The following is a 24,747-nucleotide window of genomic DNA, read 5'->3' as shown; positions in this document are numbered from 1 at the left end:
AATTGATTGGATCTTCTATTTTTAAATATGAACTGATTCAATAATACAAACTAATCCAATTTTTTTAGTTTTAGTTGGATTGAGTTCATTGAATCTTCGTATTGGATTGAATCCAAAGCCACCCAGAAGTCAAATCCTTTTGTTTAGGATCATCATTAATGTCAACGATTTGGCATAGATGTGCAGGCTGTGTTATAATCTGAACTCGAACGAAACGAAATGGAAAAGAGAAGAAAAAAAAAATCCCGAGCCCAAGTTTTTTTAAAGTGCCCAGACATATCACTTCATACAATGCCAAGTTCACGAGGGACTCTAAAGTACTCACAAACTAATATTCTAAACAATTCCATGACTGTCTACATCCAACTTTATAATGTTTTATTTTTATCTAATGATTTTATGATTATGCAAGGCCACATATTATATTTCTAACGGAGTAGTATAAGACCATAAACAAACGTACAAAAATAAGAAGAAACAAAGATGGGGGGACAAAATAATTTCATTTCACGAGTTAGGGTTTTGGTTTGGGATCAAGTTGAATATTTGAAGGGACAACAATGTCTGTTTGACCATTGTATGGGAAACAAGTCAATTAGAAGCTTGAAGTTATTAGAAGCTTATCTTGGATCTGTGGACCAAACAATTCTCAAATCAAATGGGTCATACATTGGTTTTGTTGTGTTGTGGAAAGTGGAAGGTAGATGGGCCTGGGCAGTTTGTGGCCCAACAAGCTAGTGCTGCCCACATGTGTGCTTGTCTTACTTGCGGGCCAGGTCCTGGTTGTGATTGCAATAGCATGTCACTGCCATAAACACTTTCAAAAATTGTTTTCTTTCATCATATCAATTATAGTAAGTTGATTTTATGAATCTCATTATTGGGGGTAAAGCATACAAAATGTTTCATCAAAATTTAGGTCATGTAATTTTTTTTAAAGAAAATAAAAGGTCAATGATCAGTTATTATTTATTAAATTTAAATGTGCAAAATGTTCATTTAGTTAATGGATAAAATCAAAATAATTTTTTAAACTTTACTTAATATGCAAAGTCCACCTTAATCAATGATTACCTATTTTTATTCTTGGACGTACAAATTTGTTAAACACTTAAAGGAAAAACTCTGACGTCAATAGAAATATTTTATCTAACTTAAATAGAATTATCTTTAGAAAAAGATATTTGTGGTGTTGTACAAAAAAAATTTATGTTGGAATATTGATTAGAAATTTAATATTATCTTATTTTAATTACACAAATGAAGAATTTTACTTGCCATTTGATTTGTTGACGGTATAAAATTGTTGTCTTATTAGACAATTTTAGATTTCATAACTTGTGGATAATTATAGTTATTAAATACAAGTGTCTTTTTTTTCTCATCTTTTTGTTATGATATTGCATTTATATAAAAATAAAATGTTGAGAAAAAAATCTCCTTCATACACAATGAAGATCAAAGGTGTGAATACATACAAATGTAATACCAAGCATAAATAAGCGAAGACACAGATTTAACGTGGTTTGACATCTCTTGTTTATGTCAATTGAAACATCTTAATAGATATTCATTCTCTTAAATCGCATAAAAATTATTTCTAGACAAACTTGAGAAAGCTTTTCATTACTTTACAAGTTTTTTTTGGACAAACTTGGAGACCCTTCCATTATAAAAATCCTCTCTCACATAAGGTGATGACTTTCGTCTTTCAATAGGTGGTGACCTCCTCTCTAGGTGGTAACTAATCCCATCACAAGATCTCGTATTTTTAAGAGTTAGAATGAATCTTCATTCATAACTTTTTATTCATGACTCTTTATTCACAACTCTTCACTCATCATTGGAAATTTTGAATTAATTTTCCAACACAAGATTCCCTCTAAGATTAAGGATTAAGATTTTTTCTAATCTTAAGTCAATTAAGCATCGTTAAGGTTACTACATTCAAAGTATTATTTGCATTAACAATTGTTGGGTTATCAAGATTTTATTCCCAGAAATGATCTTTTAAGCTTTTCCTAAATTCTTAAGTGATGTGAAACTTTTGGCATACTAGAACATGCCTCCTCAATAGTGGCCTAGATTTTTATTTTAACACCAATATTCTGATCGCAAATTTGTTGCACATTGTTAGAGTCAACATATCCAAAGTATTATTTGTTTTAATGCTCGTTGAGTCGTTAGAGTTTTGTTTTTGAAAAGGCACTAGAGTGGCCTAGATCCTTTTTCTCTATGCCAATGTTTCAATCTCAAGGCTACTAGATATTGCTAAGGTCACCACATTTGATGTATTGTTTATTTTGACGCTCGTTGAATTGTCATGATTTTTTTTTATAAAAAAAATACCTTGATAGATTAAAAGAAATGAGTGTTTATAAATAACTTTTAACCTTAACTCCTCAACAATATACGAGACCTTTTGATATCTAAGAACAAGATTATTTAAGAGTTCGATCATAATATACACATCAAAAACCTTCAACTAAATATGTGTGATGTAAACATGTTATATTGCGTATTCTTGCGAGAAAAGATTCAAAATCTGTCTTCTACAAATTTTCCTTTAGCAGTGTCATATAAATCAATTTGAATCAAAAGAACAAACAATAACTCTTATTTTCAAAACCCTACCATTTCATACATAATCACAAAATGTTTTTTAGGGATTTTATTACTTACGATCAAACATCGAGTATAATGGAAAACTCAGTTTTAATCAATGTATAACATCTAACTGATTAAAAAACTTTTTTATTTAAACAAGATCATTTAAATTTGGATTTTTTTTCATTTTCTATAAATAATTGATGAAATTAATGAGTTCACTATAAAAAAAAATTGTTATATAGTGACACACAACCTATAGTGATACAAATATTTGTCACTAAAAGTTACTTTTACCTACACTATAAATACAATATATGTTAGTATATTGTTAAAAGGTGTAGGTATAGGTTCTAGCGACATACAATATATGTTGTTAAATCTCATTCAAAATCAACACTAAAATTGTATGTAACTAAATGTCAAATAAATTTATACCTACATATATTATATATATAGTGACACTTTTTCGTATATCCCTATATGTAATATCTCTAGTATTGGTTTAGGGTTTTGTTAAGTCTCAATTATACATCTTTTTGAATGAGAATTATTGTACAACTCTACTCATTCTTAGCACCATTGCAAGATAATTGTTCCCTTTTTGACTCATCTTTTGTGCAGATATAGCTAACCCATTTTAGCTAACAATACCTTAATACACCTCATTTTTTGTGCAGGTATTGAGCTAGAGATTTGAGGATTGAAGATCTTTTGGATTGGAAACATAAGGAGCCAAGGAGCAGAGCAGAGTGGCTGCGCCGGGCGCAAGATGACGCCGCGCCGGGCTTGAGAAGAACAGAGCAGTGGGCTTCTGGAAGTCATACATGCGCCGGGCGCGAGACTCCACCACGCCGGGCGTGATCGAGGCAGAGAGTACCTCAATACTCTCTGGAACGAATTGCGCCGGGCTTAATAGAGAATTGTGCCGGGCTTGATCTAAGGTAGAGAATGCTTGAAAGCCTCTGGAAGACACTGCGCCGGGCGTAAAAGTAATTGCGACGGGCTTATAACGAGGCAGAAAGTGCTCAGAAGACTCTGAGTCGGGCGCGAAGACTTATGCGCCGGGCGCGAAACCCTAATCTGACCTCCCAGGCTCGTATTTGAAGCCATTTTCGAGGGTTTCTCCCTCATTCTCACATTGGGCACCTCCAGGAGCTGCGGAAGGGATTCCCAGGGCTTGGGATCGTCCGTGTGCGGATCTTTCCTTCGGTTCTTCATCCTCCTTTCATCTCTATTTTGTATTTGCCCTCTTTGTTGAGTGGTTTCACCCATTTTGTGGGGTTAGATGTAACCAACGTACTCTATTGTAATCTTTACGATTTTTATGATATATATACATGTTGTTTTATTCTTTGTTGTGTTTGTTTCTATTCTTAATGCTTGCTTTGGATTGATCACCCTTTGCATGATTTAAGGTTCCATGGGTATTGGAAAATAACCTTTGAAACTAGTTCTGAAACATATGCCTAGTGGTGATTGTATCTAGGGATAGAGCTTGACCCATTAGTAGTCTTAAACCCTAGCCCGTAATGCGGGTGTAGATATTGGGTACTCAAGGGATTGATATTCAATATCCGCACCTAGGCTCTTTCTCTAAGGGATTAGGTTTGAGTAAACTCATGGGTTGACTAAGCAATGAATTCAACAAGAGATTAAGGATACATTAGTGTTACGTTTGGTGAAATCTGACCCCCACAACCTCACAATTTCACAATATCATTTCTTACCTTTTCCACTCACAAAACAATATTTATTTACAGCTTTCATTCCAATAGTCACAACTTTGCATTCACTGCACAAACTATGAAATTGAAATTATTCTTTAGTCACGAATAGTCAATAAATGCTTATATTACCTTCTAATCCCTGTGGATACGATATTTTTACTACTTGAACGGCCGGTATACTTGCCGTGTTTGAGACCGTTGATAGAATTAAACGAATTTACAAATATTAACAAAAGTGTTTCAACGGAAATCTCAACAGGTTTCCTTAAACATTATATAAAGAGTAACTTACTAAAATTGAATGTGCTCCTTGTAGTGTTCTATTCTACAATTTTAAATCCATATGTTTTATTCCATGGAAATATGGTCCTTGTAGTGTTCAAAAACTGACAATCAAGAATTAATTTGCACTTGTGGAATGTGACTTCCACTAGACAATATTATTTTAACAAAAAAAAAAAATTAAGTCTAGGACCACCAAGTCGATTCCCCTATCCCAAGGTAGGCCCTACAACCATTAAGCCAAGAGACTTGGTTAAATCCATATTTTCTCCCTCCCTTCTTCTTCCTCCATCTCTTTCCCTCTTTTTTTTAATGGCATGACAACTAAATTCACACTCATGGTTACCTGTCACCTTGCCTTGATTTTGACAGAAAAAATCCGCTTTGTACAAGTTCAAGTACAGATTTTTCCGACTTGAGAAATCATATTTGAGTATGTAACTCCTCACTTTGCCCATGTACCTGCCCCGCAATTTATTATCATTATTATCATCATTATTATCATTATCATTATTATTATTATTATTATTATTATTCTTATTATTATTATTATTATTATTATTATTTTGGTCATGGTGTGGATGTAACTTTTGTTGATCAGGACGTGGTTGCTTAGGAATATCAATCTTTTCTCCTTCTATCTCTTTGTATTTCTGAAGATAGAACTTTAAAAGGTCAACATAATCCTCAAACCCTAAGGTGGTGATGGCCTAAATGATATCTTCACCATTGATGTTTTTTCTCTTTTCTTTTTGGCACTTGTTGGAGGCTTCACTGGTTACAAAGCTAATGAATTCCAACACACATTCTTGGACCGTTTCTTTTGCATCCTTTGATATTTTTCTGTTGCTGGGGATGACCTTTTTCATGATTCTTCCAACGTTGGCTACAGGGAGAAAGCAATATGGTTCTTTGTTGTTAACATTGTTGCATGTCTTTAAGGAAGGGCTTTGGTGGCTTTTTGTGATGAGCCCATTTGGCAAATTGGTGTGGCTTTCATCTTCCATGCCTCTCTTGTGTGTACGAGGCTTTTTGGATTATAGATGATGAAATGAGAGAAGAGTAGAAAGATAGGCCAGTAAGAAGGGAGAGTGCAAGTGTGAGAGTTAAAAAAAGAACAAAATGGATACCATTGACTTTCACATTATCATAAACTAAAACCTCAATCGACTCGCTCTTGATCTTGATGTGGAGCACTTCATGCAACTGCCAAGACCCAATCCAACAAATTTTAATTATCTTAAGAGAATTTTTACCATATCTTAACATTTTGGGAGGGTTTTGGAACTTATGTTTAACTTTTTGTCACATCATCAATTTTCAATCACATCATTTTGTATTTGTATATTTTAATTTGGTGCTTTTTTATTGAAAAAAGCATATTTTTCTATTGTTGGGAACCCTAACTTAAATATGTGCACCTACAATTGAAATTTCTTTATCATTATTTCTTCTTATTCTTTATGTTATCACTCGATTTTAAATTCAGTGCTCATTATTTTTTCTTCCATTAGTTGTGTTCTTGTGAGGTTTGGTGTGGTTTTGGAGATAATGTGTGGAAGGATGGCTCTTGATTTGTCTTCATCTGGATCACCAAGGACATACTTGATCACATATTAGGCTTGGTCACTAGTGAAGGTTGGGAAGATAGAAGATGCATTGGATGGTTCCTTGGTGGAGGATGAGAAATTTCCTAACTCAAATCCTAAGATCATAATGGAGAGGTTTTTGTTGGTAAAAATTCTATGCTCTCATGTGATGGTTGCTTTGAGGCCAATAATTGTTGATGCTTTGAAGATGTTGGAGGGTGACATTAAGGTTCCTCAATTCCCAGATCGGTGTATGCCTTTAGGCCATCCTTCTTTTTACAATGATGGAAGTATTTCCCATAGGAGGAGAGACAATCTCCTTCCGCACCCTCCAATCTCCTTCCTCATAGGAGAGATATAATCTCTTCCTTCCTCACAAGTTGCACCCTCATATCTCTTTCCGCATGTTCCAAACCTCCGATCTCCTTCCACATGTTCCAAACCTATGTAAACAAATCCAATCTTTGATCAAATCTGCGTGTACTTGTGTGAACTTCTTCCTCAAACAAAACCTAACTGAAACATTTGATCGAAATCTGCAGCCTCAACAACAACAAACAAAAAATCTAATAATAATAATTATGATTATTATTATTTTTAAAAAAATTAATAAGAACTTAAAAATAAATAATATAAAAAATTTAAATAAAAGAATTTATTTAAAAAGCTTTCATGACTCCATTAAATGATATGTATCTATTTTATTGATACACATTAAAGATAATACAAAAACTCCTCATTTATTGAAGGTATAGTAGCAACCCCCTTATCTTAAGTTTTTGACATTAGTATGGGTTGCCACCTCACTAATTAGCTTTTATATATGTAGTTTTTAAAATTTCAAAAATGATTTTTGATACTAGTGAGGGAGAAAAGAGAATAGGAAGAGAAAAATATCGGTAATATATTTAAAAAAAATTTGAAGTTTTGAAGTTTTTAAATATTATTATTTTTAAAATATAGTTTATTCAAAGATTAATTGAAAATTTATTTATAACATATATAAAGGTGATAAACTGACTTGTTATATACATTTTTTAGACAATTTTACCTTAAATTTTTAAATAATAAAAATTAATATTAAAAATTAATTATCTTTACAAATCCAAGACTCAAACTCGACCTTAAAGTTTGAGGACCAAATACAATATTAGTTGATTCAATAAACATTAAAAAAATTTAAACATCTTTATTAAATAAATTATAAAGACATGGAGTGTTTCAACCCACTAGCCTCAAATAAGACTCCTAAGAAACTTTAAATATTTGGGTAAAAATAATAGCATTGAATTTGAACCCCTCTCTCACTGTTTTCGTTCCAAGATTGATTCAATTTTGTGAACAATTCAAGGCACCGTAAGACATTAAGATTCGTAGAAAATAAAGAGTTCATTTGTATATGTTGCCAATGTTGAAAAAAAGTACACTATTACCAAAAGTATGAGGCATAAGTATTTTTTTTTTTAATTAAGGATGGATTTTGATATCAAATTTTGACATTATATTTTTATAGGAGACTACTTGATAGAAAAAAAAAAGTTATATCTCAAAAACAAACACACTACTCATTTACAACGAGCAAAATTATTTTCTTATGTGATAAATGTTATAAGGATAATGGTGATTTTGGTTTCTTTAAGATGGATATTTTTTATTTTAGTCCCCAAATTTTAAAGTTATAGATTTTTGTTCCAATATTTTTTAAATTTCAGTAAGCATTTGTTTCGAGTCATCTTTTATTCCCACAAATATGAAGGAGATAATGTTTATTTTAACATTTATTAGAATGTCATGCAATAACATTCTCGCATTTCTTTTATTTTTGAGTGTACCCTCCCAACCTTTTGCTAAGAGATATTCTAACTGAGAGGTTTTGATTGAGAGGATCTAATCAAGAGTATCTGATCGAAAGGATCTGAAAACCTGGTCGAGAGGATTTGATTGAGAGAATCTAATCGAGAAGATTTAGTCAAAAAGATCTGACAATTTGGCAAATTGGCCTTTATGCCTTTCATGCTCGAGATTGGTGGGCAAGTGTACCCTCCTTTTGCAAAGAGAGGTTCTGACTAAGAGGTTTTGGCTGAGTACCTCACCAATCATATCCCTAATATACCGAGTAACTTGATCCCCTAGAGATATCGACACAAATCCAACTTGAGACCATATTTGGCACAAATCTTATCCTAATTATGAGCAAAATATATAATAAAATCTCAAAGTCCTCAAAGCCATAAAGGAATAACGACCAAGTATAAAAACTCTAACCCACAAAGAAGGACAAAACACATTTTTGAATGTTTTGACTTTGGTTAAGTGGCTAGATGAGTCATATTATGTTTTTCAATTTGAAACGTTAAGAAAGCTATATTCTGAACGATAGGAGAGTTTTAATCTTATGGTAGGAGAGTTTTAATCTTATAGTAGAAGAGTGGGTAAATAATATTCTCATAATCAGTTTATAACACTTGTAACTTCAACTTTTATTTATTTTTTTATTCAGACTATTTTAAATTTTAGAAAATATTTTTAGGAATATTAAAATGCACCATACATCTTTTCTTATATTTTTAGGAATAATATTTTGGATTATATTATCACAAAATGATTCTCAAGAATACAACATCATTCTATGAAACAAATGTTTCCTAAAGTTTAGTTTCTAAAGTTAGTCCTGCAAGGGACACAAACTTTTCTAGGGACTTAAATTCAAGTCTTTTAAAAATACATATTAGAAATTTATAGTATTAAAAGTTAAAAATATCCTTTGTAACATTGACTATGACTTAATATTAGAAAGTTGTTATGACATTTAACGGAAGAATCAAAATTATGTATTTTACAAAATTAAGAGGTTAAAATTACAAAATTAAAAATTAAAGAATCAAATTTGTGAATTATATTATAGAAAACCAAAAATGCAATCTAACAAAACAAGAAGGTTTTAAAATTTTTTAGAAGAAAATGAAAATTTTAAGATTTGAAGTAGAATAAATTGATGGAGCTGAAATTTGTTAAATTTAAAAAGATAGAAAGACTGGATTGCCTAAAATCCTATAAAAATTAAAATTGCATTATTAGTATCGTCAATTTTTTCATTGAGCATAAAAAATAATTAAAAAAAAGTTTTTCAAGAACACTTTGACTTGGTAAAAAAAATGATATGATAGTGTATTATTTTAATCAAGTGTTAGAATATATTTTTGAAAGAATTTGACTTGAATAAGAATATTATAAAAATAAAAATTTGAAATACTTAAATATAAAACCGTAAAAGTTATGATGGAGATAGAATACAAGAACCATTAACAGTAGTGAAGACAAAAGGAAGTACATGGCCCCTTTCTGGAAAATAGACCTTACCAGGAAAATGAAGCCTCTTAAATGACAAGCCAACTAAGGACGAACTCTTCTAATGGATTTGCAACAACTAGTAGGTACTCTTGATGATCTAATCAGATTTTAGGATATAACTAGTTAGAAAAGGAATATTTACCAAATTTTCACTAAAACGTACCAACAGTTAGTTTGTGGTACTTTGAGAATCAAACCAATTGCCTAACCGATTCACCTGTATAAAGTCGGAGCATTATAATTTAGATTAATACTGCCATTTCTGGTGAGGTGCATATTCCAAATTCTCAACTATTACATGCTTATAATTATAATTATGACCTCTCTACATTTGCAATAATGTGATAAAATTTCCTTCACGCTATGGCACCATGTTACAACAAAGGTCACCATTCTATAAATTTAAATAGAGGATATCAAAATTAATACCCAATAGAAAACGAAGAAAATAAAATAGATTCCTAACTACCATGATACATGACTCGTAGTGGAAGTACACTTATACAAAGGAATTTCGAGTAGCCCAAAAATCCAAGAACTTTGACATTCCATCCGTGCTTAAATAATAGCATACTCGAGTTTCTCCTGCTCCTTAGGACGCCACGTGGACTTCTGCACACATAGCAAGCCCTCCTTATCCTTGGAGTAAGTCATGCGAACCTTCCACTGCATAGACCTTACCATGCTCTCAAGCTCGTCAATGATCTCAACAGTGTCACGAACAATAAGTTTTCCTTCAGGCCGGAGAATCCGATCAACCTCAGCCACTACAGCAGCCAAATTGCACCTGTGACCAATGAGCATTAGCAAAACCAGAGTAACAGTTTTAAATTAATCAGATAACCAAAAGTTTGCCGGCGATGAATGAGAAATGAAATAGTTATTTGCACCTTTTCTTAAGCTTTGAAAACAGATGATCGGCATGGAGGAGATCATAGGTCCTAGGATACGTGCTAAATGATTCACACCAATCATGATATATACCAAAAAGACCTCGTTCGTAGATAATGGGTAGAGTGTCTGGGGAGTCTATTGTAACCACATTCATGACCCAAACATTCAAATCTCTCAAAGCTGCAGCAAATCTGGAAACCACATATGGTGAAAGATGTCAAACAAAGAAGGATGCATTAGCAAGTGAATATAATTCAGAGTAACACGAAAAAATGACTTTTTGCTCACCCTCCGTAGATAGATCTCATATCCATGACATTGCGTACATTTGACCATTGGATTCCCATCCCAGTTAGATAAGACTTGGACACTACGCGTTTCCAGTGTTCATAATCAGCAGTGAAATCTTCAGGAGCAGGCTTTCCATAAACTCCAACTTGGGAACTCAGCAACCAATAAGGCACTTTGGTCAGTCTGGCTGGCCACTTATCTGGCAATTTTGACCCTCGTTCCTTTGAACTAACAGGCGCTTTGTGTATGCAAGCTTGCAATTGAATGTTCCTGTCACATCGAAGAGTTTAGACTGCATTTATATGCTATAATACTGAAATGTTTTTTAAACCTTAGCAGAAACATCCAAAACCCTCAGCTGTATCAAAAGCGCTGTTTCATTTTTCTTTATATAAACATTCCTTCTTTCAACAAATAGGGAGATTAGAAATGAATATGCCGCTTTATTTTAAAGTCTTCTCATAATGTCATAGTCAAAGATGGGCTCAGCAATTAACTAAATCAAGAACTCTTTCTTCTGTTTTGGTTTTAAAAAAAGAAAGTTAACAAAGAAATACCATGCTGCATTAGGATCATCAGAGTCTGGACACAGCGGAGGCTCATTCTTTGAACGTTGCTCATAACACTCGTTGGACATTGGCTTCTTGTATACGGCTACACCTACTCCATTTATTTGATCCTTGCTGATTGACACGAGTTCCCAACAGATTGCTTTTGTTAGTTTCTTCATGGCTGCAAATGAATTCATAACATGTCAGGATTAAAAAACCTACATTAAAATGCATCAGTGTCGGACATATGTCTAGCAATAATTTACCATTCCATATTTCAACATCTTCAGGAAGCTTCTGATAAATAGGAGTAGCTGACCACACAAAAAAACCACCAGGTCGCAATACTCTATTCAGCTCCAAAAGAAGTTTACCACCTGCAGTTGTATAATAATAATTGTTGGAAAATATATATTGTAAATAGGCTAACCATATCTTGTAATTACAGTAATTAGGATATTGGTGATTCTTGTAATTGTTAGCCTCCACGTGTATTTCAAACAAATGAATTGCCTCTTGTTTTCTCTTAATAATAAAACTCCCCTTCCCCCCCCCCCCCCCAACAAAAAAAATAAATAAATAAATAAATAAAGCCTCTAAAGTAAAAGCCAGCTGCACTCACATGTATTTTACATCGATACAGTTTACATGCTCTTATAATCTAAATGCCTAAAATGAATATGGCTTAGAAAAATGCTATATAATGAATTCATCAAATAACCAAAATAAAAGTTATGTAATCGGAATACCTTCTATATGCCATGGAACTCTACATCGTGCACAATGGACTACATCAAATACTTTCCCGGGGAAGGGAAGCCTCTTTGTGCCCATCACAGCAGATATAGCAGGAATCCCCCTTTCAAGTGCAAATTGTACCTGAGCTTCATGTTCATCCTTTGGTGCAAGTGACATAGCAAGTACATCTCTATCAAAGAGAAAACCTCCAAAACTTGCAACACCGCATCCAACATCTAGTATAACACGTGTGCGTTTGCCCCAAGCAATGTCAGGTACAGTCTGTATATCACCAAAGCCCCATTAGATAAAATGCTCAATAACATCAAGTAAACAAATTATAAAAACCTAGATCAATTCTAGGATGAAAACAAATAGACTTCTTATTATACTATATACTATATACCATAACTTCTACTACTGATAAAGAAGATCATTTGAAGAATAACAAATGATATAGCTATGACTGTGTCAAAATTTTGGTTGTCTCCCAGTGCACCACATGTGTATAGTTTCCTACATGCTTGGCCTTGTCCTGGCTAGACATAATAGTGGGGGGAAAGGTTTGTCATCCTATGTAACTTGATTTCAACTGCTGGCAGCGGCACAGAAGGTCATTGCAGAACTTTTAAGTCCATTCAAATTCAAATAAGACTCTTGTTTATCATCGATTTCTTTGATGGTATGGACCCTATGTGCAATTCCTAATGATTTGAGTCTAAACTACGTGCTAGACAATGAAAAATAATCATAATTATGTCATTGTCAAGATACAGGTATCATATCAAAGAGAAAACTCAAGAGTCTTAGACAAGTACAACTCAAACGAGTTAGCTATGAGATGCCTCCATAAACTTCGATCTACAAGATTTGTAGAGTTTCCATAACATTATTATAGGCCTACAGTTCTGAAATGTTTTTTTCCCTTTAAGGCACAGGACAAATTGGGGATAAGTTGTCTATATATGGGTCAAAATGTGTGAATGCATCATAAATACTAGAGCATGCACAACTCATGGAGATTTGTGGCATATATAACAACAGTATCCTGATCCTCCCTTATCCTTATCTTGTTTGTTTTATTTATTTTAAAGTTGTTTTTGAATAAGATAATTGGAGAAACAAAAAAAAAAGCAGATAGAAGATGGGAAATTTGCTCAGTGGAAGATAAAATATGATAGGCGGATACTGCATTTGTAGCAGAACACATAACTTCCATGTATGGAACATGCAGCAAAAACATACTGATCTATATACTTATGAACACATCATTAAAAGAAACAAACTAAATTCAAATTTCATACCCACAAACACATGTATGCATATATTACCTCTTGTATAAAGTCAATGTAATGAAGTGCCCCATGCTTGAATTGGGTTCCACCCCCAGGAAAAGTAAGGTACTCGCCAGTAACTTTCACCCAATTCTGGTGGCCCTTAACTTCAGCAAGCTTGGTGTGTGGAACATTGTAATACCAAATCTGCAGGGGAATAACTTACTATTTAGGAACAAGTAAACAGTCGGCCGGAGAATAATAATTGAGAAGATTTAAGTTGGTTTTTACCTTTTCTCTGCTTTCAGGCCACTCGATTGAGCGTTTATATCCTTTAGGAAGAGAAACAAGGCAGGTAGGAGGTTCTTCAGGACAGTGCCTTTCTCGATGTTCATAGTGTTTAGTACTCCGGAGACTCCTAATAGCTTTCCAGTTGTCAAGGCATGGGATAAAATCGGGACCAGCAGTGACATTGCAAAGCTTCCAATTGTACCCAGTTGCTGGCTTGGAGGATTCTTGAGACTCCTTTTCATTCTTAGACTCTGCTGCCTGAGTTGACCAAGACCCAGTTTGTGTCGTACTTTCATCTTGAAGCTCTGACTGAGCCCCAGAAGGGAATACCTCATTTGAACTCTGCTGTTTGGTATCATCATTTGTATTCTTCTCACTAGAGTTTTCATCAGATTCCTTGTTATCATTTTCTTCCACCTTTTCCTCTATCTTACTATCTGTTGTTTCATCAGAGTTATCAGATTGCTTTTCACTTTCATCTGAATCAGACTTCTTGTTATCATCTGATTCAGATTTCTTTTCATTCTCTTCGGAATCAGATTCCTTGGTGGAAGTCTCGTCACTGTCTTTGTTACTTTCCGCAGAGTCTGAGTTTGATTCATTTTCTGTATTAGAACCTTCCTCCTCAATTTTCTTATCCCCGTCTTCTGTCTTTGCATCTTCAGAAGACTTCTCTACAGGATTTTCCTCCAACTTCTCTTCTTGTTTATCTGAAGGGTTCGAGTCATCTTCAGAGGTCACATTGCTGTCCCCCTTGGTTGCATCCTCGGGCAAATCACCTGGGTTATCTTCAAACTGCCTACTATTGCTATTGCTGATCTCACTCACCGATTCTTTCACCTCGGTTTTTTCTTTCACTTCAGTATTACTCTCCTGAGCCTGATCTCCACTACGCACATTGACAACTGAAGATGATGTCATCATCCAAACACCAACCAAGCATAGAGCCACAAACACGACAACAGTCACCGTCGAACACCAACTCGATGATCTTCTACCATCTACTCTAGTATATTTCCCCAAAGCCATCTTGTCAGAGTGAATTCAAAGATGAATTACACCTGGTCACGAACCAAACAAGAATTAAACAGCACTCAGAAACAAAGCGTTACACCAAACTGCTTGTGCAAGACAAGCTAACAAAATAAAAAACGCTACAAATCCTCCTATAAACCTTCCTAGTCGCTACCACTTCATAAAGAAACTAAGAAAGTATTAAATAAAAAAAAAGTAAAAAAACATTTAACGCCCCGAAAATGTAGGAGCATTTGGAAATATTCAAGACAATGAAAGCTAAACTAACCAAAAATAGGTAAATCCAATCAGTAAAACCCAAACGATTGGGAAACTATATCAGATAGAGCTAACATTACAAAACCAGAGTTTCAGTTTCAACTAAACGAATCATAACATTTTCACACTTAAAAGTTGAAAAAAAAAAACCACTTCGTTTGCATGTGATAATATTAATTAGCAAAATCCAACACCGACACAGACTCTCGAAACGAAGTAAGATGCGGATTACCAATATTAAACATATCGAAGTGCGATTTTCCTATCCTATGCACATGTTAACATTGAATACATTGAACTACCTACTGTACCTTTTTAATCGCTTACAATCACTCAAACAAAACAAGTACTGCTATATTAAATGATTTTGGAGTGCGCAACACAATAAATACATTCTTTTCCAATAAAGACATGTTCTCGGTGCATAAGATAGGAAAAAAAACGGATTAAAATAAGCAAGAATCACACGGATCTGGTGTAGCGAGCATGAAACTTACGCGAACGCGGAACAAGATTCCTCGCAAGCGAATCAGCAGCGTTGCGCTGAAGGAAAAGAGAGCAAGAAGATAAGGCTCGTTTGATTCGGAGAAGAAAACGCGTGAGCGCGAGAAGAAGAAGCGCGATCTGAATGCGTACCTGTGGTTCTTGGAAGAGACGCAGATCTGAGAGAGAAGAGAGAAATGCTATCTCTCCATAGTGCGTTAGGGAGAGACGGAAGAGAAGAGAAGTGTGAAGTGAAAGCTTTGAGAGGAGTTAGTGATATAAATAGCAGAGAGTAAGAGGAGAGTTTAGTAGCTGGTCGCAGCTGCCAAATGACACTGCCTCATTTAATTAGAATTGGAATTTGCCGACGAAATGAATAATATAATAAGTAAATCAAATAATTAAAATAATTATAAAAAAAGTTTGAAAAAGAGTGTCAAAGACAGAGGCGGTGTGAAAGCTGCGAGATCCACAACATGTGCTGCTGCTGTAATTTCTGTTAAGACCTGCTTTGGAATTAGTTTACGCTAAATATCTTCCAAGTTTTTACGCCACGATTTTTATTAAAAATTAAATGTTTATTGTGTTTCGTTATTTTTCTGTTATAGATATTTTTTTTTTTTTTTTAGAGTAAATACTAAATATTGTTGCGGATAACTTCCTCACTTGATTATGTAGTCAAATCTTTAGATCTATGTGCATGGAAAACGCATGAGAGAGGGGTCAGCTTTTTTAGTGAATATTAGTATATTGAGAATTAGATTTTAGCTTTGGATTAGTTGAAGATGCCTTGATTCTCAATTAAAAAAATAAATAAATTATGAATCGATAAGTATAAATAGTTTTTTCACTATTATCCAAATAATTAAAAAAAAAAAAGTAATGCATCGTTCACTTAAATTAGTTTTACATTCTCAATTAATAGTAATTTATTATGTATAATAAATTTTTCTTACGTTCCTCTTATTTATTTATTTAATGAAGTAAAAGTCACTAACTTCTAAACATTTCAAAAATAGTTATAACTAATTAATTTTAATTATCATTAATAATCATAATTATTGAGATTTATAATATCTAAGGACATTGAAAATTTCACTTCTACTAAATATTTTCTAAAAATCATACCAACAATAATTTTTTATTAGTTAATAATGTAAAACTTTTTTACAATAATAATACATGGTCAATCATTAAACTCAAAATAATAAAATAAGTTACACTTCGTCAATATAAAAATTTTATATTATCATCTAATTATAAATTATTATATAATAAATTTGTTGTTTTTAAAATAGTTTCTTACAAGCTACATCAATTGATGATTTATGATTAATTGATAGTATAAAATTATGCTAAATCAATTAAATACAACTATTAAACTTGTTTAACATTCACGTTTAATGTTTATTTAATGATTTTTTTTCTTATTTTTAAATAACTCAACCCGATTATAAAGTTTTGTTTAGTCAATAAAATGGAATCATTTTATTTAAATTATTTACATTGTTTTAATTTAATTTCCGATTATTTTTTCTGAGAAACGTGAAAGTAAATCCATACTAATAATAATAAAAAAAAAATATTTGGTATCTATTTTCACCTTTCTTATTTTATATTTGATAATTACATATAATTCTCAATAATCACACAAATTATAAGGGGAAAAAACGCTTGTTAAATTTTTTTTTAATGGAGGTAGATATTTTTTTTCGGTAGTAATAATAATAACAATAAATTTTACAACAATGAATATATTTTACTAAATACTTTAAATATTTGTTTTCAATTATTATTATTATTTTTTAGTTATATTATATGTTCAGAGACATTCTCGAATGTAAATTAGTCTTTAATTACTAAATACTAGATGGTCATGTCCATGAAAAAAATTATGTTCAGAATTATTTTTAAAATGATCCATAAAAAATTGTTCATTAATTCATACATATTAGGGATGTTGATTAATCTACAACAACCTAGTGGTTATATTTATTAAAACTAGTTACATAATAGGCACTTTATGTCTATGTCTTGTGTGGGCTTAAAAAATATTTTTAACTAAAAATTATTAAAAAGTGTAAAATAACTATAATAAGAGAGTGATTTTTAAATTTGAATAATAGGTAAAGTTGTGTGTAACTTCTAAAATATACATATTAATCCTAGTTTTATACGTTTATAGAGATATATATATATATATATATATATATATATATATATATATATATATTAAATTGAGAATACAATCGAGTAATAAGAGTAAATACATATAAATAACTTAAAAGGATCTTAAAATATTTACTAAGATATGCACATCATTTTAAACTACTCATATATCTTACATTATTATTTTTAATATTTACACACATATTATTCTACACGCATTACCTATTCTATATATATATCTTGTTATTTTACACGACTATTACAATAATATTTATATTGGTGGTGGTGGAAACAAGTTCACAATAGGATTTATATGATTTGCCGGTGGTAAAAGGAAAGTCACGATAATAGGTCCATCTATGGTGGTAGGGTTTTCTTGATCGGGAAGAAAAAGAACGAAGACAGTGCGATGCCTTGGAATGTGACAGAGTTGGAAATAGCATCTATTCCCCAATTACCCCCGGGGAATACAACAGTGATCACTCCTGTAAAAGGACCTGGAATAGCTGGAGATCCATCTTTTTATATATATTAAAATTTTCACAACAAGAAATAAGGAGTGAGAACACTTATTAAATAAATATAATTAATTAAATAAGTAACAAGATTATTTATATAAAAATTAAATAATAAAATTTGAATCATTTTAATAATGACTAGTCAGGATAAATGAGCATTATTGTAATATCAATCAAATATCAACAAAATATTTTTCCATAAATGCTTACTCATTTAAATCCCCAATGTCAAACCTCCAGCTATAAATAATTCAAACTTTATCTTCTATGACCATAGAACAATATTTATCTTCATAAATACGTGAAGAAATAATAACATGAGTCAAAGAGACTTTAACAAAACTATATCATAGTTAATTATAAATATATTTACAATAAATATATTTGTGTAAAAAGAATATATTAATAGTACCAATAATATAAATAAAAATGACAATCATTATAAAATAATGAAACAATATAAAATATGAACAAATTAACAATTATTATGGATAAAAATAAGCATAGAATAATCAAATAAATGAGGTTAGAGACACCTCACTAGATAAATGAATCAAGAAAATAACATAAATAAATAACATAGTAGTAAATAAAATTTTAAAGAAACAAAGTTCTCCTCCCCCTTACCTTAAAGTTGTTTATCTTTCTCTTTTTATCTCACTTTTCTCTTTTAAGAATTTGCCCAGGTGCATATACATGCTAACTGTAACACCCCAATTTCCTTAAAAGGATATTTTTAGTAATGGCATTTTCGTAATTATTGATGGCATTTTCGTAATTTTATAAAGGTATTAGGGGCATTTGAGTAACTCGGAACGGGCTGTTCCGAAAGTGGAACGGGCCGTTCTGAGCATTTAAAATAAGCTAAAATTTTAGGTTGGGAACGGGCCCAGAACGGGCCGTTCCAACAAGGAGAACGGGCCGTTCCGGAGGGAGAACGGGTCGTTCTGCTGAGTTTGAGAACGGGCCGTTCTGCTTTTTGAGAACGGGTCGTTCCGGTTTTGGAACGGGCCGTTCCAGTTGAGAAATTTGCCCACGTTTGAAGGATCCGGAACGGGCCGTTCCGAAATCAGTACGGCCGTTCCGGTTGCGCCAGGAGGCCTATAAATAGGGGCAGGGGGGTGAAAATTTTATATTCAGTAAGAAAGTGAAATCTTAGAGAGAGAAAGAGAGAGAGAGAGAGAGAGAGAGAGAGAGAGAGAGAGAAAGAAAGAGAGAAAGAGAGGGAAGAAAGAGAGAATCCAGAGGAGGCCCTGCCCAAGTTCCAGCTCCTGCTTATCCAGGTAAGGGGGGACTGAGAACCTCGCTCAGGGGTGTGGGGATAATTGTTGGATAGTTGTTTGTCGGATTGGCCCCCAATCCTTTGTCGTTATTCTGTTTAATTTCTATTTATTCTACTTTGCTTTTTGTTAAAGGTGCCGTTGTTTTGTCCGATTTTCTATTTATTCTACTTTGTTTTTGTTGAAAGTGCCGTTGTTCTGTCTGATTTTCTATTTACTCTACCTTTTTCTTTGTTAAAGTAATAAATGAATATGAAATTAATGTTAATAATACATGAGGTTTAATATGAATAAGAATGCTCTCTGAATCTCTGTGAATACCTATGCGGACCTTATGAGGAGTATTGATGACATGACCATGTGAAATATGGACAAATGACATGAGACCTAAGAATGGACTATTGAGACAAACTATGATTATGAGACTATGACAAATGAGGACATGATGTACTAAATGAAATTATGTAACAAGTTAAATATTGAGTCAATGAGATTATGATGGTATGACATGCATCATACGCATATATTATTCCAGGTGTGCCGCTGAGGCCGCATACCAGTGATGTAACTTGCTAACGAGGTGTACCTTTGGGTCACCAGCGATGTAACTTGCTAACCAGGTGTACCTTCGGGTCACCAGTGATGTAACCAGGTGTACCTTTGGGTCACCAGTGATGTAACCAGGTGTGCCTTAGGGTCACCAGTGATGATATGTGAAACTTCCTTATGGCGCCACATGCATGCATTTATAAGTCAAGATCATGACACCATTGCATGATAAATGAATATATATGTGATATTGATGATGTATGTGTATTATTTATAAGTGACTTATATTGGTTGTGTGTGTGGGTGCTATCTAACCTTTATTTCTGCATCTGAAACTGAGTGAGATGTTTCTCACTCCCTTGTTGTTTTTGTATATGTTTTAAATTATGTTGCAGATGATCAGCATCATGAGGATGTTGGTGATGAGGCTTAAAGGCTTCAATTGGGCATGCTCTGATAGGATGTGACATCGGGGCATAGTTATTTTTAGTTTAATATGTTATTGTTTTAATAACTTTAGTTTCTCTTCTTTGTAATTTCTAACGAAGAGATAACGTAGATAATTCAAGGAAAATGTATGTTAAGAAATTGTAATTTGAACGTTCTTGATAAAAGACCAGAATGAATATCCTTGTTATATTTTATTACATGATTTAGAAAATATAAATTGATTCCTAACTAGGAGGCACTGCCACCTTTACTGGAGTTAATTTATATTTCCTTTATTATTATTTGTATATATATATGATTTCTTGTTTTACACTAAATTGTATTGAAAATCTTAACTTCTTTTCTTTTATAATTTCTACACTGGAGTTATGATTTATGAGTTACGAATGTGAATCTTCTACCTTGTGATATTTGAAATATTTGTCAACTATGAAAGATTTTATTTACCCAAAAAGAAGAAAAGAAATATTTTATTGTTACATTTGTTGTATATTAATAATGGGGTAGAGGGTGTCACATTTAGTGGTATCAGAGCAGGTCGATCTAATCGACCGTGAGTTATGAGTTTACTATGCTTACTTGATTTATTATGTTTATTTGGTACATGAATGATGGACTAAACTGATTGTTAAACTTGTTATGCTAGTATGATGATTGATTATGTTTATTGATTGTATTATTTTCTTAGACTATGGCTGGTAGAAATGATCGTGCGATTGCCGATGCTCTTCAAGCATTAGCACAAGCTATGAATAATAACAATAGGACTGAAGTTACTCCTAACTGGTTGGAGCAATTTCAACGAAATCACCCACCTACCTTTAAAGGAGGATATGACCCAGATGCTGCTATGAATTGGCTAACAGAAATAGAGAAAATTTTCAATGTTATGGATTGTCCCATCGCTCAGAAGGTGAAGTTGGCCACATTCATGTTGACTGCTGATGCTCACTTTTGGTGGGAAGGAGCACTTCGGAGGATGATTGATGGAGGGGTGCACTTGAATTGGGACAACTTCAAGAAGGTCTTTCTTGAGAAGTATTTCCCGGATGATGTGAGAAGTCGGAAAGAAATGGAATTCCTTGAGCTGAATCAAGGGAACGACACAGTGGCTGTGTATGCTGCCAAATTTGATGCTTTGGTTCGTTATTGCACACACTACCATGGTGAGGGTGGTGAAAGAGCTAAATGCATAAAATTTGTAAATGGTCTGCGTCTGGAAGTGAAAACTGCAATTAACTATCAGGAGATATATCACTTTCCCACTCTGGTCAATAAGTGCAGCATTTATGATCATGACAACCGTGCTCGTGCTGCTTTTTATAAAGGAGTTGGAGGTCCTATCCGTGTTGTGAGTTCTAGTACTTCGGGTAGGAGCAAGCCTTACTCCGCTTCTAATAGATTTCAAGGGAGTAAAGCTGCTGCTAATAAAAGCAAGTTGCTTACTAGAGGATCCACTGTTAGTGCTACTGGAAGTGTTGGAGGGTCTGTGTCCACTCCTTCAGTAAGATGCTGGAAGTGTGGACTTGTTGGTCATAATCAGTCTGAGTGTCGTGACAGGGAAGTTACCTGCTTCAACTGCAATGGTAAAGGTCACATCAGTACCCAATGTCCTGAATCACAAAGAACACGTGTTATTGGATCGGGTTCGCAAATTGAGCGTCCAAAGACTGTAGGGAGAGTATTTGCTCTTAGTGGTGCTGAAGCTTCTCGGTCAGAAAATTTGATACAAGGTACTTGTTTCATAGCTGAGACTCCTTTTGTTGTACTATTTGATTCTGGTGCAACTCATTCCTTTATTTCTGTCTCTTGTGTCCAAAAATTGAATTTGCCTGTGTCTTTGTTAGATTTTGATCTAGTTGTTGAAACCCCTACTAATGGTCCTGTGACTACATCCCTAGTGTGTTTGAAATGTCCTTTGACAGTTTCTGATAAGCAGTTTCTAGTTGACTTAATTTGTTTGCCTCTTAGTCAATTAGATGTAATTCTTGGCATGGATTGGTTATCTTCTCACCATGTCCTTTTAAACTGCTTTGAGAAATCTATTTCCTTTGGTGAATGTAAGAGTACGGAATTTCTTAGTGCTGCTGACATTAAAACTTGTTTAAAAGACAATGAAAGAGTGTACATGATCTTAGCTTCTTTAACACTTGAGACTGATAGTAAGTTAGACGAGATTCCCTTAGTGAGAGAATTTCCAGAAGTATTTCCTAAGGATGTGTCTAGTTTACCACCTGAGAGAGAGATTGAGTTTAGCATAGACTTAGTACCAGGTACCCCACCTATATTTATAGCACCCTATAGGATGTCCCCAACAGAGTTAGTTGAGCTTAAGAAACAAATAGAGGAATTACAAGGAAAACAATTCATTAGGCCTAGTGTTTCGCCTTGGGGAGCGCCTGTTTTATTGGTTAAGAAGAAAGATGGGAGCATGAGGTTGTGCGTAGACTATAGGCAACTGAATAAAGTGACCATTAAGAATAAGTATCCTTTGCCTAGGATAGATGACCTTATGGATCAACTAGTTGGAGCTTGTGTGTTCAGTAAGATAGATTTAAGGTCAGGATACCATCAGATTAGAGTGAGAACTGAGGATGTTCCTAAGACTGCCTTTAGAACCCGCTATGGGCACTATGAGTATTTAGTTATGCCTTTTGGTGTGACTAATGCACCTGGTGTTTTTATGGACTACATGAATAGGATCTTTCACCCTTACTTGGATAGATTTGTAGTGGTCTTCATAGATGATATCCTAGTGTATTCCAAGACTAGGGAAGAGCATGTTGAGCACCTTAGGATCGTTCTTCAAACCCTTAAGGAGAAACAGTTGTATGCTAAATTGTCAAAATGTGAATTTTGGTTGGATAGTGTGAACTTTCTAGGACATGTGATATCCAAGGGTGGAATAGCTGTAGATCCTGCTAAGGTAGAAGCTGTGTTAGAGTGGAGAACACCTAAATCAGTATTTGAGATTAGGAGTTTCCTAGGACTAGCTGGTTATTACAGAAGGTTCATAGAGAATTTCTCTAGGCTAGCTCTTCCTTTGACTAAGCTGACGAAGAAAGACCAACCTTTTGTGTGGGATTCTAGGTGTCAGGAGAGTTTTCAAGAACTTAAGAGGAGATTAACTAGTGCTCCTGTGTTAGTATTACCTGATCCTAGTAAGACTTTTGAGGTATTTTGTGATGCTTCTAAATTGAGTTTAGGAGGAGTACTTATGCAGGAGGGTAAGGTAGTAGCCTATGCTTCAAGACAACTTAAAATTCATGAGCAAAACTATCCTACCCATGACCTTGAGTTAGCTGCAATAGTTTTTGTGCTCAAGTTGTGGAGACATTACTTGTTTGGGTCTAGATTTGAGGTTTTTAGTGACCATAAAAGCCTTAAGTACTTGTTTGACCAAAAGGAATTGAATATGAGGCAGAGGAGATGGTTAGAGTTTCTTAAGGATTATGACTTTCAATTAAATTATCACCCTGGCAAGGCTAATGTTGTAGCTGATGCTTTGAGTAGAAAATCTTTGAGAATGTCTTCCTTGATGATTAGGGAAATGCAAATGATTGAGGAGTTTAGGGATATGAGCTTAGGGTGTGAGTTGACCTCTAAGAGTATTAAGTTGGGAGCTTTAAGAGTGACTAATAGCTTGATAGATGAGATTAGAGAAGGTCAGAAGATGGATCCTTTCTTATTGAGTCGGGTAGAGAAGTTGAATCAAGGTGTGAAAAGTGAGTTTAGAATTGGAGTGGATGGAGTTTTGAGACTTAAGGATAGGTTGTGTATTCCTAATGTGTCAGAACTTAAGAGAGCAATCCTGGAAGAAGGTCATAAGAGTATCCTTAGTATCCATCCAGGAGCCACTAAGATGTACCAAGACCTTAAGAAGATGTTTTGGTGGCCTAAGATGAAGAGGGAAGTGGAGGAATTTGTGTATGCTTGCTTAGTATGTCAGAAAGCTAAGGTAGAACACCAAAAACCTTCAGGTTTGATGCAACCTCTAGATGTGCCTGTGTGGAAGTGGGATAGCATCTCTATGGATTTTGTAGTTGGGTTACCTAAGACTGTGAAGAACTTGGATGCTATATGGGTCATTGTGGATAGATTGACTAAGTCTGCCCATTTTATTCCCATTAATATTAGGTACTCTTTGGAGAGGTTAACCAAGTTGTACATCAGTGAGATCGTGAGGTTGCATGGAGTTCCTACTAGTATTGTGTCTGATAGAGATCCTAGGTTCACCTCTAGATTTTGGGAGAGTTTGCATAAGGCTTTAGGCACTAAGCTTAGATTGAGTTTAGCTTACCATCCCCAAACAGATGGCCAAACTGAGAGAACCATACAATCTTTGGAAGACTTGTTGAGGACTTGCATCTTGGAACATGGGGGTAGTTGGGATAGTTTCCTACCTTT

At 33.8% G+C, this 24,747-nt stretch overlaps 1 protein-coding gene across 2 annotated transcripts; it reads right to left on the bottom strand.

Moving 5' to 3' along the window:
• Positions 1 to 9,781: 9,781 nt before the first annotated feature.
• LOC109807741 (putative methyltransferase PMT26) lies at positions 9,782 to 15,691 on the bottom strand. Of its 2 annotated transcripts, XM_020370339.3 has the most exons (10): positions 15,528 to 15,691; positions 15,389 to 15,434; positions 13,599 to 14,659; positions 13,365 to 13,514; positions 12,045 to 12,315; positions 11,562 to 11,672; positions 11,302 to 11,476; positions 10,742 to 11,014; positions 10,450 to 10,644; positions 9,782 to 10,346 (listed from the first exon to the last, which is right to left on the bottom strand). In XM_020370339.3, exons 3-10 carry the CDS (start codon positions 14,625 to 14,627, stop codon positions 10,118 to 10,120), a joined length of 2,433 nt encoding a protein of 810 aa, XP_020225928.1. In that variant the 5' UTR covers positions 14,628 to 14,659; positions 15,389 to 15,434; positions 15,528 to 15,691; the 3' UTR covers positions 9,782 to 10,117. The 2 variants fall into 2 exon arrangements, with proteins under 2 accessions (XP_020225928.1, XP_082932635.1); XM_083076509.1 differs by having other exon boundaries at positions 15,389 to 15,691.
• Positions 15,692 to 24,747: the final 9,056 nt, after the last annotated feature.

The sequence above is a fragment of the Cajanus cajan genome, chromosome 6 (genome assembly GCF_000230855.2).
Source record: "Cajanus cajan strain Asha chromosome 6, NIPB_CcT2T_4, whole genome shotgun sequence".
Classification (NCBI taxonomy): Eukaryota; Viridiplantae; Streptophyta; class Magnoliopsida; order Fabales; family Fabaceae; genus Cajanus; species Cajanus cajan.
Note: the sequence above shows the minus strand (reverse complement) of the source record. Positions and strands in the feature narration are given on the sequence as shown.

What these genes read in the sequence shown, in the direction of transcription:
- LOC109807741 (XM_083076509.1), bottom strand. Translation starts at nt 14,627, where the DNA reads ATGGCTTTGGGGAAATATACTAGAGTAGATGGTAGAAGATCATCGAGT. An exon ending in GATGATCCTAATGCAGCATG is followed by an intron (nt 11,015 to 11,301) that starts GTATTTCTTTGT and finishes TCGATGTGACAG; the next exon opens with GAACATTCAATTGCAAGCTT. An exon ending in ATGAGATCTATCTACGGAGG is followed by an intron (nt 10,645 to 10,741) that starts GTGAGCAAAAAG and finishes TGTGGTTTCCAG; the next exon opens with ATTTGCTGCAGCTTTGAGAG.